The sequence below is a fragment of the Theropithecus gelada genome, chromosome 4, assembly GCF_003255815.1.
Source record: "Theropithecus gelada isolate Dixy chromosome 4, Tgel_1.0, whole genome shotgun sequence".
Taxonomy (NCBI): Eukaryota; Metazoa; Chordata; class Mammalia; order Primates; family Cercopithecidae; genus Theropithecus; species Theropithecus gelada.
Window position 1 is genome coordinate 141,157,046 of NC_037671.1, and position 20,486 is coordinate 141,177,531.

Consider the following 20,486-nt stretch of genomic DNA (forward strand, 5'->3'; position numbering starts at 1 on the left):
TAGGTAACAGGGGACTACTCTACTATCAAAGACAAGTCTCTAAGGAGCAAGTGGTAGTGGCGGGAGGTGCATAAATGAATTATAAAGTAACTTCGCAAAAAGGTCTGCTGTTTTACGTTGCTTGAAGAATTTTACAATGTGGAAATGGAAGAAACTTGCAGACTGTGTCTTTTAAGGCCTTAGTTTCACAAATAAGTAAACTGGTGTTCAGATAAGCCAAATGACACTGCCAAGACCATGCTATAACTTAATTCCTTGGCTCCTAGTCCAAGGCAATTTCTTTTCACAAAGCACACAGGCCTGCACTTTGAAGTTTATTAATGAAATTTCAAGTGCAGAAATTAATTAATTTTTAAAATTAAGAGCTGTGTAGGAAAGAAATGGAAGCAATTTTCTTAAATTACTTATAATCAGAAGGACTAAGAGATTCCTTATTCATTCTTCATTTATTCAACAGACACTTCTTGAGCACTGCCATTCTGGCACAGTACCTGGCACACAGTGGGAGTTCAGTAGCCATTTGCAAGACAAAATTATAGAATGGGCATCTATTGACTGAATGTTTGTCAGGCAGACAAGACTGGGGGTCTGGAGGGAAGTGACAAAGACATTCTAGGTAGTGGGAACATGTCATGAGCATAAAATACCATGATGGGGTTCAGGGAAGCTCTACATATATCAACTTGTGAGCAGTTGTGAGCCCCAAAGGTGTGAACTGGCTAAAGCAGAATTAAATTTCAGTTTTAGAGGGATCGTTTTCTTGTCAGCATAGAGGATGGATTTAGGGTTATGGATGGGTGTGAGCATGAGATCAAGGGCAGAGATACTAATCCAAAAGTTACTATTATAGCCTAGGAAAGAAATTATGAGGACTCCTCATTTTGACTTTCCTTCAAAACTCAAACTCTCCCTAAACTTTCCCAACTAAAATGCACATATCTCAAATCCTAAAATTTGACCTCTAACCTTAGTCAGTTTAGGAAGATAGAAAATGAAAGGGCGAAAGTTGAAGCATTCTCCCTAAGAAGTGGAACAGACAGGGATGCCTACTTTCACCACTTCTATTCAACATAGTGCTATTAGTAGAAATCCCATCCAAAGCAATCAGGAAAGAAAAAAAATAAAGGGCATCCAAATTAGAAAAGAGGAAGTCAAACGATCTCCATTTGTCAGTATAATCATGTATCTAGAAAACCCTAAAGACTCCTCCAAAAGACTACTAGACTTGATAAATGAATTTACTAAAGTCTTAGTTTACAAAACTCAGGTACCCAAATCATTAGCCCTGCTATACACCAACAACAACCAACCAAAGAGTCAAATCAAGAACTCAATCCCTTTTATAACAGTTGCAAAAAAAAAAAAAAAAAAACAACAACAACCACCCACCGAGGAATAGACTTAATCAAAGAGGTGAAAGATCTCTATAAGGAGAACTATAAAATGCTGCTGAAAGAAGTCATAGGTGACACAAACACAGGGAAATATATACCATGCTCCTGGATTGGAAGAATCAATATTGTGAAAATAAGCATACTTCCCAAAGCAATCTACAGATTCATTGCAATTCCTATCAAAATACCAACATCATTTTTCACAGAATTAGAAAAAAAAATCCTAAAATTTATATTGAACCATAAAGAGAGACCCAACAGCAAAATCAATACTAAGCCAAAAGAATAAATCTGGAGGAATCACATTACCTGACTTCAAATTATACTACAAAGGTGTAGTTATCAAAACAGCATAGTAGTGGTACAAAGGTAGATACATAGACCAATGGAACAGAATAGAGAACCCAGAACCAATAGATCTTTGACAAAGCATACAAAAACATAAACTTGGGAAAGGACACTGTATCCATTAAAAGGTGCTTGGAAAACAGGATAGCAACATGTAGAAGAATGAAACTGGATCCCTGTTGCTCACCATATACAAAAATCAAGATGAATCAAAGACTTATATCTAAGATGTGAAATCATAAAATTCTAGAAGGAAACCTAATAAAAACTCTTCTGGACATTGGCCTAGGCAAAGAATTTATGACTAAGACCCAAAAAGCAAATGCAACAAAACCAAAAATAAATAAATGGGACCTAATTAGACTAAAAAGCTTCTGCACAGCAAAGAAAATGAACATCAGGGTAAACAGGCATCCCACAAAGTGGGAGAAGATATTTGTAACCTATGCATCTGACAAAGGACTAATATCTAGTATCTACAAGGAACTCAAACAAATCAGCAAGAAAAAAACAAATCCATCAAAAAGTGGGCAAATGACATCAGTAGACATTTCACAAAAGAAGACACACAAATGGCCAACAAACATATGAAAAAATGCTCAACATCACTAATCATCAGGGAAATGTAAACTAAAACCACAATGAGATACCACCTTATCCCAGTAATAATGGCTGTTACTAAAAAGGCAAAAACAATAGATATTGGTATGAATTTTGTGAAAACAGAATTCTGGTAGAATGCTGGTAGGAATGTAAATTAGTACAACCTCTATAAAAAACAGTATGGAGATTTCTTTCTTTCCTTCTATTTATTTATTCATGAGACAGGGTCTTGCTCTGTCACCCAGACTGGAATGCAGTGGCATGATTTGGCTCACCACAACCTCAGCCTCCTAGGCTCAAGCAATCCTCCCATCTCTGCCTCCCGAGTAGCTGGGACTACAGGTGCGTGCCACCAAGCCTGGCGAATTTTTTTGGGTTTTTTTTTGTAGAGATGGAGATTCACCATGTTGCCTAGGCTGGTCTCAAACTCCTGGGCTCAAGCAATGCACCTGCCTCGGCCTCCCAAAATGCTGAGATTACAGGCATGAACCACCGCACTTTTCTTTAGTTCTTAAAGAAAGAACTTTAAGTACTAAAAGTAGATCTATTATTCAATCCAGCAATCTCACTACTGGGTATCTACCCAAAGAAAAAGAAGTCATTATATATTTAAAAAAAAAAAAAAACAAAAAAACCTGCACATGTATATTTATTGCAACACAATTCACAATTGCAAAGATATGAAACCAATCTAAGTAACCATCAACTGATGAATAAAGAAAATGTGGTGTATATACACCATAGAATACTACTCAGTCATAAAAAAGAATGGAAGAATGTCTTTTGCAGCAACTTGATGGAGCTAGAAGCTGTTATTCCAAGCAAAGTAACTTGGAAATGGAAAACCAAAAACTGTAGTTCTCACTTATAAGTGGGAGTTAAGCTGTGGGTACATAAAGGCATATGGAGTGATATAATGGATTTTGGAGACTCAGAAAGAGGGAGAGTGGAATTGGGGTGAGGGATAAAATAATACATATTGGGTACACATACATATCTGGTGATGGGTGCACTAAAATCTCAGAATTCAGCACTCTCTCTCTCTCTCTCTCTCCATATATATATATATATACACACACACACACACACACACACACACACAATTCATCCATGTAACCAAAACCCACTTGTACCCCAAAAGCTATTGATATATATATATATATATAATTTTCATATGTATTTATATATGTGAAAAAGAAAGCAAATCCCTGTCTTCCAAATCTCAAGTCATAGCAAGAGGAAAAAAATTCAAGGTTTGCAGATTTGATTTGTCTCCTGATCAATCGGCTGAAACCCCTTTCTGTTAATGTTGATTCCTTACACTGGAAAATTCCTAGACTATTATTTGTATGAGTGAGAATTTCTTTTCTGACTTTCAATCCAAGCCACATGGAAAGAATGTAAAAATGGAGCCTGTGCACTTTGAATTTATTCTCCGCCTTTAGGCTGCAGTATCACAGCCCTATTTCCACCAGTAGGAGGCATTATCTAAACATGTTGAGAAACAGTCACTCCTAAGGAATGACACTGTTTCCTTATCTGGCTCAATTCAGTCTGAGAAGAAGGACTGTTGTTTCTGATGAAGAAAGAGCTCCACCCTCAGCCACTGCCACAGCTGCTCTGCCAATAACAAAGGCACAGCATTTTCCCTCTTTGTGCATCTCCAACATGGATGCTTTTCAGGGCATTTTAAAATTCTTCCTTAATCAGAAAACTGTTATTGGCTACAGCTTCATGGCTCTGCTGACCGTGGGAAGTGAGCGTCTCTTTTCTGTTGTGGCTTTTAAGTGCCCCTGCAGCACTGAGAATATGACCTATGGGCTGGTTTTCCTCTTTGCTCCTGCCTGGGTGTTACTGATCCTGGGATTCTTTCTGAACAATAGGTCATGGAGACTCTTCACAGGCTGCTGTGTGAATCCCAGGAAAATCTTTCCCAGAGGCCACAGCTGCCGTTTCTTCCACGTCCTCGGCCAGATCACTCTGAGCTCATTGGTGGCTCCAGTGATGTGGCTTTCTGTGGCTCTGCTCAATGGAACTTTCTATGAATGTGCCATGAGCGGGACGAGAAGTTCGGGACTCCTGGAGCTGATTTGCAAGGGTAAGCCCAAAGAGTGCTGGGAAGAACTTCACAAAGTTTCTTGTGGCAAAACTAGCATGCTACCTACCATCAATGAAGAACTGAAACTGTCCCTTCAGGCCCAGTCTCAGGTAAGAAAACACAAACTCGCCGTTTTCTCTCAGCATGAGCTTTAAGTATTCTCTCTGTCCTCCTTTCAGCCAGGGCTGAGTCTGTGTCCTGTCAGAATATTTTGAAACTAAATGGAAACTGAAACCTGATGCAGCATTGAGACTATCTCGGGAAAAGCTTTTGAAAGGCTGGATGGTTCAGTAAAGTTGCTGAATGGATTATCTCTTTTCCGGTTCTGAAAAGAAAATATCCACTGGATTGTCCATATGTAAATAGTAAATACTTAAGTACTTTAAAACATTCTCTCTGGGTTGACTTTGTAAATAAATAATGTCTAACACTAAATCATAAATTGAGTGTTAATGGCAGAGCTGTAATTGGAAATTACTGCCTTCTATCAATTATTTATATTCAAGTTCGTTTCTCAAACACACACATATATTATTCATCTATTAAAATGTAGCTGAATGAAATGAGTTAATACTTTTCAAAGTTGCGTGTAATATAATTAGTGTAGAGAGTCTGTTGAATGATTTCTGGCAACCGCTGTCTCTGTGTATAAATATTACCAAGATTGAGAAGAATTTCCCTTGTAAAGTAGGAATCAGCAGTGTTTAAATAGCCTCTGTGAAAAAGTGACCGTACTCTCTAGGGAGATTATGTTTTATACTCTTTGTGCTATACAGCTAAAGAGGTTCTTAATTACTTCAGAAGCTCAAGATTGGGGCATTGTTTTATGTAACAGAAGGAAATCATATCTTTACCTAATTGATGCAGGGAAGTAGCCTGTCATTCCTCCAGGCACATGAACACAAATCCAGATGTACAGCCTTAGGAAGGACTGACCTCCCATTTATAGGTAGTAAGAATTGCATTCCCAAAAGCAAAACAAGCGGTAAGAGTTGATAAGCAGATCCACAAATTGTCAGGAATGCTATCTGTTTCAGAATAAAGGCACTGAAATAGCATTTTTCAACAAGGATTTGCCTTGGTAACAACACATCAAGGCAAAGTCTGTTTTTAAAATCATATACTCTGAAGCTGGTTGGCAGTAAAGTCATACTCTTCATAAATTGGTAAGTCAAAAAATTCTCCAAAACAAAATCTTTTCTTTAATGCATAAAGCACATCTTAGATAAAACATATCAGGCTCCCAAATGTCTTGTGTCTTTTACTGAAGAGGGGTATAACTTACAACTCTTATGATAGAATGATTGATTTATGGTTCTGTCCTCAGGCACCAGGCTCCATTCAGTCAGTGCCAGGCCCAAACACCTATCATTATGTGAGCTTCTCCGCTCTAAACACAGGCACTAGGAAACCATGCACATCATGTCATAGCTTAGACTGAGCACACTGACCTGCTGATTCTTCATCAGAATGAGAAGGACCTGGGGCTGATTCCTGTGGGAAGATGCATAAGGAATGTGGGCAAGAGGAGTTGTATCAACAGCAGGTGCTGAATACAGAGGTTCAGATAGGCAGGAGGCAACATATAGTCCAGACCAATAATAGTTGGACATGTGCCTGGAGGTGGAAAAGAACATTCATCCATGGGTGGGGCAGATAAACAAAAAATCTAGCTGGGTGACTCTCTATTCTTAAGGAAGACAGAATGGAGTAGTGGAAAGAGCTCAGTCTTGGAATTGTCTGGCCTTGGGTTTGTATGCTGACGCTATCAATCACCAGCTATGTGACCTAGAACTAGTGGTTCGACCTCTTTGAGTCCCAGTTTTCTCATAGTTGGTGGTAATATCACCTACTTTGGAGAGTTGTTGGAAGATTTTGAGATGATAGACATAAATGGGCATAAAGTTTCTGGTACACAGTAGATATTCCAAGTCAATGAGGAAAACTGCCAGGATTTGGGGGAGGACATATGCAAAATAAGACACTATTGAGGGCTGCTATGGAAGCATCCACCATGCTCTAATTTGACTCTGGGTACTATGAACTGAGGGGAAGCATTGGTCAATGCAAAGGTCATGTGAAAGGGAGAAGGGGACCTGAAGCTGATGGAATAGTTTATAACTCAGCTGAAACTGGCTCCGATACTGAGATGAGATGGCGTACAGAAGCCTCAGCTGTGGAAAAAGAGGAAGATAGACAATGAAGGAAAGAGGAAGATACAAGGTAACCAACCACAAGCTATTCAAGGACTTTCACATGATGGTAGTTGTGCCTCACTCATTAATTATAAGTACAGAAAGATATTATGAATTCATTAACACAATTACATAAGTGTATATACATTTGAAGAATAGCAGCATATAATATTAGCTAAAACTGAATGAATACATGTGTCCAGCATGATTTCATTAGGTCCACCAAATTACCCTTCAAGGTGAGTAACCCCCATTTCACAAGTGAAGAAACTGAGATACAAGAATATGCACAGTAAGGGGAAAGTTTAGATTTAAACCTGAATAGTGCCAGTCCAGAGTTGGCATTGGGGCAGAGGTTGAGACCCTTCACAGACACTCTGTATCTGAGCCAGAAGTTGGGAACCACTGATTTAAAGCTTATTTGTGGTTTTGTTATGGTCTGAATGGGTTCATTTGTAGATCATTTCTATTTTCAAATAGGCTCATATGCTAAAGAATATTAAGGATCATTTAAACTAAATGTCAAGAGACACCTTGAAAAAAATGTTAGTTTTCCAAACATAAAATTAATTCCAATTGTGAAAACATAATTAGAGCCAAAAAAGTTAGAAGATAATTTGAGCTATTTAAACTTTTGCTTTTAAGATCCAGGGGAGAAAAGCTGAACCATTTCATATTCAGGAAAGAGTTTGTTTTTTCTAATTATCAAAAATCAAGACAAATCATTTTCAAGATTTTAATGATCCTAATTTTTTCTCAGCCTTTAAATTCTTATGGCTTCAGCTTCCTGATTGTATCATCTGTCTCCCTTTTCCATGGATAGTGAGTAATGACAGAAAAAAAATCAGTCACTAGCCATGTATATACATTTATCAATGCCTAAAAATGCCTGGCTGAAGAGCTGGTCATTTGCTCAAATGACCACATTTACTTACGCACAGAATATTTTCCTCTCAGAGCTAATACTATCTGAGCTTGATTTCTGTAAGTCTTATGTAATCTATACTTTGTACTATTTTCCGTCTGCCTGCCTTCTGGTTATTTCTTTGCACCAGCAATGTTGGGGAGGAGAATAGAGATTAGGTAAACCCTAACTTTATTTTGAGTTTACCTAATAAATTCAAAAAGTGAGTTTAAAGTGTTTACAAATTAAGATGAATGATTTCAAATGAGGTATGCCAAAGACCATGGTAATAATTTAGCTACACACTTCTCAATAATACCACCCTAGCTCCCTAAATGACTTTGCTTTCATGTGTACTCAATATTTCTTTCTTGTTAAGATTCTAGGATGGTGCCTGATTTGTTCAGCATCTTTCTTCTCTCTGCTCACCACATGTTATGCTCGCTGCCGATCTAAAGTTAGCTACCTCCAGCTGAGTTTTTGGAAGACATATGCACAAAAGGAGAAGGAGCAGTTGGAAAACACATTTCTGGACTATGCCAACAAGCTGAGCGAGAGGAACCTGAAATGCTTTTTTGAAAACAAGAGGCCAGATCCTTTTCCCATGCCTACGTTTGCTGCCTGGGAGGCTGCTTCAGAGCTGCATTCTTTCCACCAAAGCCGGCAACACTACAGCACCCTCCACAGAGTGGTGGACAATGGTCTGGAACTTAGCCCTGAGAATGATGAGACAACAATGGTCCTTGTGGGTACTGCCCACAATGTGTAGCTCATCCACCATCACTGACTCATGGTGCTGAGTGGGAGGCTCATTCTGGGATCCTCCTAACTTATCACCAGTAACCTGTGTATTTCTGTATTTTCTTACATTTGGAGTATCTTTACAAGACAATAACACAAAGGAAACTGCTTTGAAGGTCTTAAGTGGAGCATCAGTATGTGCTCAAATTGATGCTGAAGGGTGACAAAGATACTCTTGCATTGGTGGAGAGTTGGGCTCAGTAGGCCCAAATGTTGCTCCAAGATCTAAGATTTTATCATTCAACAGAGAGACTCATGTGAGAGGGCTCATCGGTCTCTGTAAATATTGGTTGCAGAATTTAGGGGCAGAAACAATGGCTTGTGAGTGATTAAGTTACTCTTAATACAGATTGCCTTACACAGTGGCTCCTGCAGTGTGATCAGCAGGAATCTTTGTCCTTCAAATCTATCCTTTTAAGGATGTATGAAATTCTGGAATTCATTCCCTCAGAATCTGAAGACCTCAGTTCTCAAAAATGAAAAGTTGCAAGAATATGATGCCTGAAACTGAAACTCACATGTTTTCACTATACTGAAAATACGCCCCTGGAAGCAGGGCTGCATCATGATTTGTGTGAGCTTTATGTACTTTTGCCTTTGTGAACCACTTCCTACATTCAGAGTAGTAGTAACAAATACATATATATATATAGAAATACATATTTATAACTGCATTGATAAATATATAACATTGATAAAAGTTATATATTTATAACTGCATTGACTAGCATTTTCTTCAGCCTAAAAGTTTATGTATTTTCTTCTGATTTTAAAAGAAATTAAAAACATTTAGTGGACCCTTACAAGTATTGTGGGTCAGGTTCTGATGAGAGCAATTTTCCAGGTTGCGAACTGCTTGCTGCCTTCTCAGTGAACTTCCATGGTGGAAAGTGCAAATCAACTCCCTTGAGCATTTTTTATAAGGCACTAATCCCATTCCTGGAGGCTCCGCCTTCATGACCCAATTACTTCTCAAAGGCTCTGCTTCTTAGTACTATCAGCTTGGGGGTTAGGATTTCAACATTCTCCCCCAACATGAAATTGGGGGAGACACAAACATTCAGACTATACTAGGGTAAATTGACCCTGACTAAAGGTCTGGGGACACTGTCCAAAGCGTACTGGCATAAAACTGTATTTCATTCTTACATTTATCAGAAATAATGCAAATCTTGCATTCTACAATGTACTATATCCACGTCAGTATATACATACATATGTGTATGTGTATATGTACATAAATTCTCCTTAAATCTCTTGGAAGAATTGTGGTTAAAAAAAGAACTATGTTTTGTGCTGTGGCTCATACCTTATATCAGTGGGAGTCTATGTCTCCTAGTTTGAGAAAACTGAATATTAACTTTTTATTAACATGAAACATGGTGGCAAACTGAATCCTACAAGTATAGGACCCAGAACACATCTATGTTATTGTTGTTTACAAGAAGAAATATGTGTTTGATCTTTCTTCCTATTCCTGGTGCAGAGCTCCTAAAACCTTTGGGACCTCCCAAGTGATGTGTCTGGTAGTACGCAAATGAGGTGACTGATGGTTAGTGGCTTCTGAATGGCCTCAGAATGGGGTCTGGTTGCCAGGGGAACCAACCATGTGTTTAGAGGGTTGGAACTTTCAGGCCCACTTCCAGACCTTGGGGAAGGGAGAGGGGCTGAAGGTTGAGTCGCTCACAAATGGATAATGATTTAATCAATCATGCCTAAGAATAAAGCTTCCCATAAAAATCCAAAGGACAGGGTTCAGAGAGCTTCTGCGTTGCTCAATACATGAGGGGTGGTGTGCCCATAGGGACCGTGGAAGCGCCATGCCCCTTCTGCCAAACCTGTTCCTGTGCATCTCTTCCATCTGACCATTTCTGAGTTATATTCTTTTATAATAGATGGATGAAAGTAAATAAAGCTCTTTCCTGAGATTCATTGGAACCTCTGCTTTGTAGCCATGTCAGATAGAAGATGTGAGTCACTTTGGAACCTACTGCTTGTGACTGGTGTCTGAAGTTGGGGGAGGTCTTATGGGACTGAGCCCTTAACCTGCTGGGGGTCTGCACTTAATGCCGATTAATGCCAGAATTGAATTTAAGATATCCAGTTGGTATTGGAGAATTGGCCAATTGTGTGGGAGAAATTGGCCAATTGTGTGGGAGAAAACCCATACAATTGGTGGCAAGCAGTGTTCAGTGTTGAGTGTGAATGTCAATTAAAAAAGATTTGTGTTTTCTACATACAATATCTTTGGGAACTTGGAGGTGCAGGGTCAGACGTCTGTGTGTGTATCTGGCAGGGACAGAACAGGGATTAGGGATGTGAAGGAGTAGAGTTTTCAGAATAAAGGGAGACAAAATTCAGCAAAGAATTCTCTTTCTTAATCTTTCTTGACTTGAAGTTTGTCTGCCTTTAAGTGTCTTCTGAGCTGGAAAAATACACATAGGAACCAATGCCCATGCCTCTCTTGCAGTGCTTGAGAGGCTGAAACATCAATTCTATAGAAGTAGGTTAGTTCTGAGAAACTGAGGATTGAGGAGTCATATCTGGGGCATATTTCTGCTACCCTCAACTCCAGGGACTTTCTGCACTCAGAAAGCTGACACTCATGACAATGACTGCCTCATTCAAGAAACTCCAAGCTGACTGGCAAGAAGCCGGCAGGCTGGGTACTTGGTGCTGCAGCTTCATAAGTAGCAGAGGAGCTCATCCTCCTCCTCTGGAAGAAGCCACTTAACAGGTTCTCATCCTGACTCCTGGTCCTAAATTTTTTAACAGTCCTTTACTCAGGAACAAAACAAGTCCAAGAAAACTTATCTGTCCCACGAATTGTCCTGGGAGCAGTGGAGCAAGATAGGGAGAGCAAATTGGTGTCTGCTCTTGAGTATCCTGAGGGAATGGGTATCCGGAGGCAGCAGCATGAGCTGGCTTTGATAGCAGAGACTTTAAGATGTGTGGACCATTAGTTGTCTTTGGATGTGCTCCCTAGAGGCTGCGCCTGACACAGGGAGCTGTGTATACATGATTTGTTAAAAAGGAAATCCTCTAGGAGAAACATATTAGCAGGATACACACAAGAAAGAATGCAGTTTCAAGTGGAGTCTCAATCAATCCCACAGGAAATTCTGGGACTTCAGCCTCAGCTTGACCTATGGGGGCTCTGGAATGTCAGCTTCCTCCTGACCCAACTGTGCTCTGGGGCTTCCATTGCAGCCAAGAGTCGTTCCGGGGCAAGAGAGAGCGTTCCTCATAAAACTCCAGGTGAGGAGTCTCCATTGGTCCAAGGGTGATCTTCCAGAGGAGGTTACACCGCAGAACTGGGACATTGGCACCCTGAATTTGGATATCTAGAGAGGGCGCCCAAAGGTCATACTAATGTCTGCCACAACAGTCTCTTCGAGGTCTAGAATTGAAGCATATGGAGGGGGTCCTTGGGCTAGAGTTAACCCAAGCCCAGGCTGACTCCCTTTTTATACTTCTAATTTTCCCTGAAGATCTTGTCTTCTCCCTACCACCACTACCCTATTACACAAGAGGAAAGGATTGCAGAATGCTCTTGAAAAGAATGTGATGCTTTCCCATACAAGGAATATACTCAAGGAAAAATTGCATGGCACCTAATGCTGATTCTGTCCAATTTACCCCATGAATAAATTGTGTACACATATATATGATTCTTTTGTTTTTCCTGTGCAGTTCCTTCCTTTTTTCAGGCTCAACCACTTAATTCGGCTTTAGGATACATTCAGCTTATTCATATCAAATATCAAGTGGGGAAAAAAGGTCTTTAACAAAGATTACAAAAATAAGACATGGCAGACAAATCCCTACATAATTCTCTGCATTATACCTTAAAGTAATATATTGTAAAATAAATGTGTCGAAAGCAACTTTTAAAACTTTTGCATGGTTTTCTATTTGAGACCTTTAAAGCATCACTGAAAATGTATACATTTAACAAGAGAACCATGACATTATTGATTCAGATTAGTTGTTTCAAAGCCTGATGATCCACTGATTTACTCTAAAAACTGCTTAAAGCAATCCAGAAGTCATTGGGTAGCAGAAAACTGCTGTCACTTCTCACATGATATATTTCGGGTACTTCAACTATTAATTATATTATTCTATTTAGACTTTGGTGGTTCTGAATTCTCTAAGGTAATTATCTTATTTTTCTAATATTTCCCTCTCATTTTTCTCTGTTGTACAAGCCAGGGGATATTTAACTTCCTTTGTGGGTAGTGCCTGGACTTCTCTCATTTTAGATCCCAAAATCATTAAGAAAAAGCTAAGAGGTTGGTGTGAGAGGTTTGATGGAAAGCATCTATCTGTGTTTGTCAGCAGCTCTCGATGTTGGCTGCACACTGGAATCACCTGGGGCCCTTTGACAATCTCAATGTCTGGTCCCATTTCCTAAGAACCTGATGTAACTTTTCTGGGTTAGGGCCTGAACATTGAAATTTCTTTTTTTTTTTTTTTTTGTGAGACGGAGTCTCGCTCTGTCGCCCAGGCTGGAGTGCAGTGGCCGGATCTCAGCTCACTGCAAGCTCCGCCTCCCGGGTTCCCGCCATTCTCCTGCCTCAGCCTCCCGAGTAGCTGGGACTACAGGCGCCCACAACCGCGCCCGGCTAATTTTTTTGTATTTTTAGTAGAGACGAGGTTTCACCGTGGTCTCGATCTCCTGACCTTGTGATCCGCCCGCCTCGGCCTCCCAAAGTGCTGGGATTACAGGCGTGAGCCACCGCGCCCGGCCTGAAATTTCTTTTAAAAGCTTTCTAAGTGATTATAATGTGCAGTCATGGTGAAGAACTACTGATTTTATGTAGGGAGTCAGTGAAGGTGGTGAGGGGCTGTGAGGTTGAAATATTGGAAATGTTATCTGGATTTCAAACAGCAGAGTGTGATAAAGATTTAAAAACTGGCTCTCTGGGAAAAAAAGAGATGTCCTAATATGACATATTTGCCAATATACCATGGGTTTTCTTCGGCTGGGATGAACTTTCAGAAGTTTTACAGTGAGATTTTTTTTTTTTTTTTTTGATTTAAATTGGTTCTAGCTAAGCAATTTTGGGCTATCTTTGGTGTACCTGGGTCTCTCATTTTAATAAATGTTTAACAGTGGTATATTAGTCAGGGTTGTCCAGAGAAACAGAACCAACAGTACAACAGTATATATACATACATACATATACATGTGTGTGCATGTGTGTGTATGTGTGTATGTCTGTGTGTGTGTATTCATGTGTATATATACATAAAATATATATGAAACGGGATTTATTGTGGGAATATATATTGTTATATATATTATTGTATACAACAAAATATAACAAATATATACCAAAATATATGTGCTATATATATATATAGTGTGTATATATATATAAGAGGATTTATTGTGGGAATTGGCTCATGTGATTATGAAGGCTGAGAAGGCCCATGATATGCCACCGGTAAGCTGGAGAATCAGGTAAGTGAGTAGCATGGCTTAAGCCCCAGTCTGAGGGCCTGAGAACTAGGGGAGTTGATGGCACAAATCCCAGAGCCAAAGGCAAAGGAACCTGAATTTTTTATTTCTAAGGACCAATAGAGAAGGAGAAGATTGGTGACCCAACTCCAGGAGACAGAGAAAAGATTGGTGACCCAACTCGAGGGGAGACAGAGAGAGACAGAGAGAGAGAGAGAGAGAGAGAGAGAGCAAATTTGTCCATCCTCTCCCTTTTTGTCCTACCCAGGCCCTCAGTGGATTGTATTGCGCCTGCCCAGATTAGGTGAGAACAGATTTTCCTTCCTTACTCAGTCCACTGATTCAAATGCCAATCTTTTTTGGAAACACCCCCATATACATACCCAGAAATAATGCTTTAATAACTATTTGGCTACCCCTTAATCCAATCAAGTTGACATCTAAAATTAACCAGCACATGTAATAAATTAAACATGGTTCAATGGCTCCTTCTGGCAGATGTAGTCTTGTTATCCTCACTTTGAATCTCACCTTATGAACCAATCAACTATGGCAGACACGAAGGTAGGCTGTTAAACAGTATCACAGTTTATGCCTTGGTCTCTTACAATGTTGCAATGCTCAACAGTCTGGTAAAAGCCACTGTGTAAGAACTGCAATTACCCTGGGACTACCAAGCTCTGAAAAGGCCCAAGCTAGCCAGTTGGGGGGGATAGGGGAGAGAGAGAGAGAGATAAAGATAAAGAGAGAGAGAGAGAGATCCCAATGGCTCCAATTGTCCCAGATATTCTAGCTTAGGGGTCAGACATGTGAGCGAAGGAGTCATTTTAAACATTCAGGCCCCAGTGTACGTGACATGGAGAAGGACCAGGAAGTCCAACCAGCCGTGAGAACAAAAGGTCCCAGATCTATGGCCCTAGTCAACTCATTGCAGCCATCTCCAAACATTTGACCCACTCCAGTGGAGGCTGCAGGCTTTGTAGAGAAATCCTTGCTATGTCCTATCCAACTCCATGACCCCAAAAATCATGAGCTTAAATAAATGTTTGTGGCTTTAAGTCACTGAATTTTGGGGCAATATGAAGCGATAGAGCCTGAATACTAACATGAAAATCAAAATTTATAAAAAGACAAAAAATAGAGGCAAATTGTATTTATACATTTATACATTCTCACTATGCATAGAGAACATTTTCTTCAATAATGTTTTCTTTTTCTTTAGATTCCAGTTAGCAGTATAGCATCTATAGCATGATTTGATAGATGCTGATAAGTATCTCTCTAAAATTTCTCTACCAAAGCTGGAGATTCACTTTTAATTATTTTTTAAATATTTTAATTACTAAACTTTTAATTATTAAAAATTTTTAAATAAATTTTGTTTGAAAGGAACACAAACATATTATTGGGAGGAGTAACACATTAAGCTATTATTTGTCATTAATATCTAGGAAAAAATAGCAAGCGAGGGTTTCAGACTAGGCTGGCCTTCAGTAAGCTGGAAACAGACTGTTCTTCTAGTCTTGTCCCTCAAAATGTTATCTTCAGACCGTCAACATCAGCATCGCGATGAAGCTTGTTAGAAATACAGAATCAGACAGTATCTAAGACCTGTTGAGTCAGGCCGGCAGTTTAACATAATCCTTGCTGATTCCAGTTCAAGTTAAATTTGATAACACCAAGGCAGTGGTTCTCAAATTTTGGTCCATATAAAAATCATCTGGAGGGCTTATTAAAATGTGGATTGCTGAACTCCACCTCCAGGGTGTCTCATTCAGTAGGTCTGGAGGGAGGCAAAAGAATCTGCATTTCTAACAGGTTCTCAGGTGATACTGATGCTACCGGTCTAGGGACTACATCTTGAGAATAACTGCTCTACGGCACAGAGCAGGCTATTCTGGGGAAGGCAGGCTGTAGGAAACTCAGAATCTTGGGCTACACTCCAGATCTACTGAATTGGTCATCAACCTGTCTAAGACTTTGGGGTGCCTTTCCATTCATTCAAGGATACCTTTTGTCCTTTAGGAATATTTTAAAATTTACTTCACGTAAGTTTTACATGTTTCTTGTAAACTCTATTCGTAGGTGTTTTCTTTGTTCCTATTGTAAATGGTTTCTTTTTTCCACTACATCTTTCTAAGTGATTGTTATCTGAGTATGTGAAAAGCTACTGTCTTATGCTTATTAATTTTATCTCTCTACTAATTCTTTTATTGTTTATAGGGCTTGTCAGAATTTGAAAGTAAACATTTTGCAATCTCTGATGACATAATCGATCTAGACAATAAATAATGAATTCTAAACTATTAGGTGAAAGCAGAATGGGGTCAGACCTATGCAATTTGAAGCCACTCATCCATATTAGCATCACTAAAAATCAAACCAGATATTACGTGCCTTAGGAGGCAAGGCAAGAACAAATACACAGTACCACTTGTGAAATATTGTTGCCTAAAAAGCTAAACCTAATCAAGTATTTAGACATTACTGCTAGTTTATAGGAAATGCGAGTAACAGAAAACAAGGCAATTAGCCCCACAAGAAAACAAGCAGGTACATCTAGATACAGAACATTCCATTTTACAGATGACTCAGTTTCCCCACAGATTAACAGTATTAAAAAAGGAGAATAAAGGAGATATAAGTGGCTTAATAACCAGATATGCTATATAGACCTTATTTGTATCTTGTTTCAAAACAACCACCTGTAACAAGATATCTTTGAGATATTTAGGAAAACATGAATATTAGATGATTTTTAGAGAATTATTAATTTTGCTATGTGTGATAATGGTGTGCTGGTTTATGTTTTTAAAAAGTTCTTCAGTTAGAGATGTATATTTAAATATTTACATGTGAACTGCCATGATGTTTAAAAGTTTCTTTAAAATACTCTAGAAAAAAGAAAGTTTAGGGAAAAAGCTGAAAGATGAAACAAGACTGGCAAAATATGGAAACTTTTGAAACTGGATGGCAGGTACATGGAATTCATTACATTATTCTCTTTACACTTGTATATGTTTGAAAATTTTCATAAGGTACACAACAAAATAAATGAAATCAGTTATTTTACTAAAGTTTCATCAATCACCTCCTGCTTGGCTGGAGTTTACCTTCTAGTATCATTCTTAGCAAAGGCTCATAGGAACGCTATTCCCTGAATTCTTACATATTCAACCTGTTGGCCTGTTCTCTAATTGAAGGACAGCTTGTCTGGTTCATACTTTCTCTACGTGAGTGTATTGTAAGCGTTACTTCATTGTCTTTTGTCATTGAATATTGCTGAGGTGCCACACCTTGATGTCTGATGCCATCTTTATTTTTTCTTTATTACTAACATGATATTTTATCCTATATTCTCATTGGTTTCTTTATCTTTCATGTCCAAAAATGTTAAATAGGCCTTTGGGTAGGTCTTTTTGGAACAATTTTTCCTGCTACAAGTTTACTCTTTCATTCTGGAGAATCATTTTCTTACATTTCAATAAAAGAGTTGGAAATTTTTCAACTTATTTTCCTTTCTGTGCTATATCATTTTCAAGAAACTATATTGTTTTGAATTTAAAACTAAACCACTCTATGTTACTACTGGAATTTCATTAATTTAATTTTAAAAACTAAGTCAACTTGAAGTCTTGGCTCTTGTTTCATCTAAGTGTCACAAGCACACTGGGAAGGAAGTATTACCTTTTCTATGTTTATAAATAATGGTAGAGCCCAAAAAGACTAAGGTGGTTAAGCCATTGTTAAGTTATTGAGCATCAATTTGGACCTACATTTGTCTAATCCTACTTTCCATCACACAAATTCTGCCTCATTTTAGTATATTCTTGATTGTTCATATAACTTTTGAAAGCATGTTCCCTCATTTGTAAAATGAGGATGTTGAATTCATACATCTCAAAGTCTCTTTCAACTCTGTTGTCCTAAATCTTACAGTCAGTAGTGTGTGAATTCCCAGTCAATTGGATTCTTAGTGTCCTCTTGGGAATAGAGGTCTATCTCCAAGTTTCCTGGCCTCTGTCTGGGCCCCTGGATTCTTTCCCATCCTGAACAGCTTTTCACCTTGGGTTTCTAAATACTTAGGATAGTTATACTCAAACTGTACTTCTACTGTATCACTGAAGTAAACTTTCCATTTTATTTTTTAAAAATTTCCTTAGATAAAAATGACAATTGATACAGAAGGAATTTTTGGCAGTGGAAAGTTTATAAAAGATTTCAAATAATCCCCAAACTTTAATTTTTATATATTTTAGAGTGCACCTTTCTTTCCATCTGGCCAGCTATCTTTTTAGAATTTCAGGTTTCCTGAACCTACAACCACACCAATTCCAGAGAGAAATCTTCACAAGTTTTAAATTGCAATGAAAACTGAGATTAAAATGGGAAAATGAATTAATTACTTCACCTAATCACATTCACTGGGTCATTTCAAGAAATAGGATTAAGTCAGCAAAATAAGAACTCATGATATTGAGTAACAAGATAAATGCATTCTTTGGCAGTTTATAACCTATAAAATGGTGACTAGTTGCATTGTAAAAACATTCTGTGCCTATATTTTATCATAAAGACATGTGCTTCTGCAATCACAATAATTTCTGATAGTTTCAACAGAACACAATTATTTCTCTCAGGGGGTTCGTTGGTATTTGTGTCACGGAGGAAGGACGAGGGATAGTAATCAGTGTTTTAAGAAGGGTTACTTCCTTAAACAGTTGGCTAACTGTGAGTGGGTTTCACCGACCCTATGCATGAAGTCAAGCAATTAAAGAAATATATGCTTACAAACTGGTCAATTTCCATCTTCTTTTGAGAAATGTCCTCAAAAACACGGCCTCCTTCCCTACCTCTTTCCCTACAGACAAATTTGTTGTCCCAACTAAAGGTGAGATCAAAACTGTTCCACTTTTATCATATCTCTCTAGTGTTTTCCACTTTTTTCCCAAATGGATTTTTATTTATTTGAAGCATGTAAAAGACATAAAATAAGAGGAAACTAGGGGTAGAATTTGGATGGAGGGTCTGGAGGAGTGGCAGCCTTAACCTGCAGCCTCACTTCTACAGGAATCACCCTAGAGTTCCATAGAATACAGTTAGGGATCTCTTCTAAACAGTGGAGGCCCATTAGGATCACTCGGAGAGCATTTAAAAAGTTCTAATGCCTTATTCCCAGAGACCACAATTTAATGGGTCAAAAGTAAGTTCTGAACATCAGGTTTTTTTGGAAAGCTCCAGGGGATTCTATGTAGGAGCTAGAATTGATAACCCTTGCCCTGGAGTATCACTGAGAGGTCAATGCAAGTCTGAACCAAATCTTACTTCTGACACAAACTAAACATCACACCAGGCAGGGATGGCCTGGAATTTGGTGTTCCTGATGTGTCTCTGAATCCTTAGACCCAGACAGACCTTGCTTTAGGGTTTTGTTTCCCAGGGTATTTACTTCATGGTTTTCTTTTCTTAATAAAGAATTTTATTGTAAATAGTTACATTAATAAAATGTTCCCCAAGCTATTGCTATTTTCAATCCACTTAGGTTTGTTTTAAAGGAGTTCAGAATATGCCACCCCAAAATATTGCCACTTTGACATGTATACTCATTCTTTTGAGTTAAAGGCACTTGAAAAGCAGCAGTCACAAGACTGCTCTGACCTTCCTGCTGTTTCTTAAAGGCAGGAGAAGAAATTCCCATGCGAAGGATATCCTCCCTAAACTAGAAAGAAAGCAACACTCTTATCATCAAGGAGGGGCAAGTGAGGCTGAGAGGATTCTGTACAGATTTTATTAAAATCATTATTTTCTTCTTGCCTCCCCAAATAATTTAGTTGCCTTTTTGCAAATTACTATTCTTTGTCTAATTCAGTAGGTAAGTGTTCCACTCCTTGGGCCTCCATTTCTTTACTAAAGATTCCCATGTATTAAGTAAATGTGTATGCTTCTTTTTCTGTTGATCTGTCTCCTGTCAATTTAATTCTCAGGATAACTTTAAAAAAAAGTCCTAAGAGGATAGAGGTGAAGTTTTGCCTTCCCTACAGTTTCATGAGTCAGTTTCACATGAGTTTCATCCAAATAACTTAAACAGCAGAAATAAAACCAATAATCTTCAATGCAAAGGCAGGGCAGCCTAGATATTCATGTGCTAGGATATTCGGAAGATTCAAAACTTCTCCCCTAGAAGGGAGAGCATTTGGACAAATGCCTAATGCATGCAGGGCTTAAAACCTAGATGACAGGTTGATAGGTGCAGCAAACCACCATGACATATGTATACCTATGTAAAAACCTGCGCGTTGTGCACATGTATCCCAGAACATAAAGTTTAAAAAAACTTATCCCTTAGAGCATTTTTAGTAATAGAGCAAAAATGACATCTGATGCAGCCAGATTTCTTGTAAGTCCTGATTATGAACAAAAATGGAAGATGGACATTCATAAGGAAAGTGAGAGGCAGTGCTAAGTTATTTAGTGACTTGTAGAATTAGTAAGAATCAAGCCCTAAGAGATTATTCTCTGTGACCAAAGAAAAAATAATATTATGCAAATGCAGTCATAATAAAAGTTTAAGGGTAATTCCCTTGCAGGTGCTTTGCCTTCATGTTGGAACTCTGCTATAACAGTGGATGTGGCCTTCTGGGTTTGATCCAATCAGTCTCAAAATCCACAGAGCTTG

At 38.5% G+C, this 20,486-nt stretch overlaps 2 protein-coding genes across 2 annotated transcripts in view; one reads left to right on the forward strand and one right to left on the reverse strand.

The window, feature by feature from the left end:
- Positions 1 to 20,486, reverse strand: part of TRAPPC3L (trafficking protein particle complex 3 like) — a 48,450-nt gene that overhangs the window by 11,155 nt on the left and 16,809 nt on the right. The gene's annotated exons all lie outside the window — the stretch shown is intronic.
- Positions 3,851 to 8,910, forward strand: CALHM5 (calcium homeostasis modulator family member 5). The gene is made up of 2 exons (XM_025382965.1): positions 3,851 to 4,553; positions 7,922 to 8,910. The coding sequence occupies exons 1-2, from the start codon at positions 3,867 to 3,869 to the stop codon at positions 8,309 to 8,311; spliced, it is 1,077 nt and encodes a 358-aa protein (XP_025238750.1). The 5' UTR covers positions 3,851 to 3,866; the 3' UTR covers positions 8,312 to 8,910.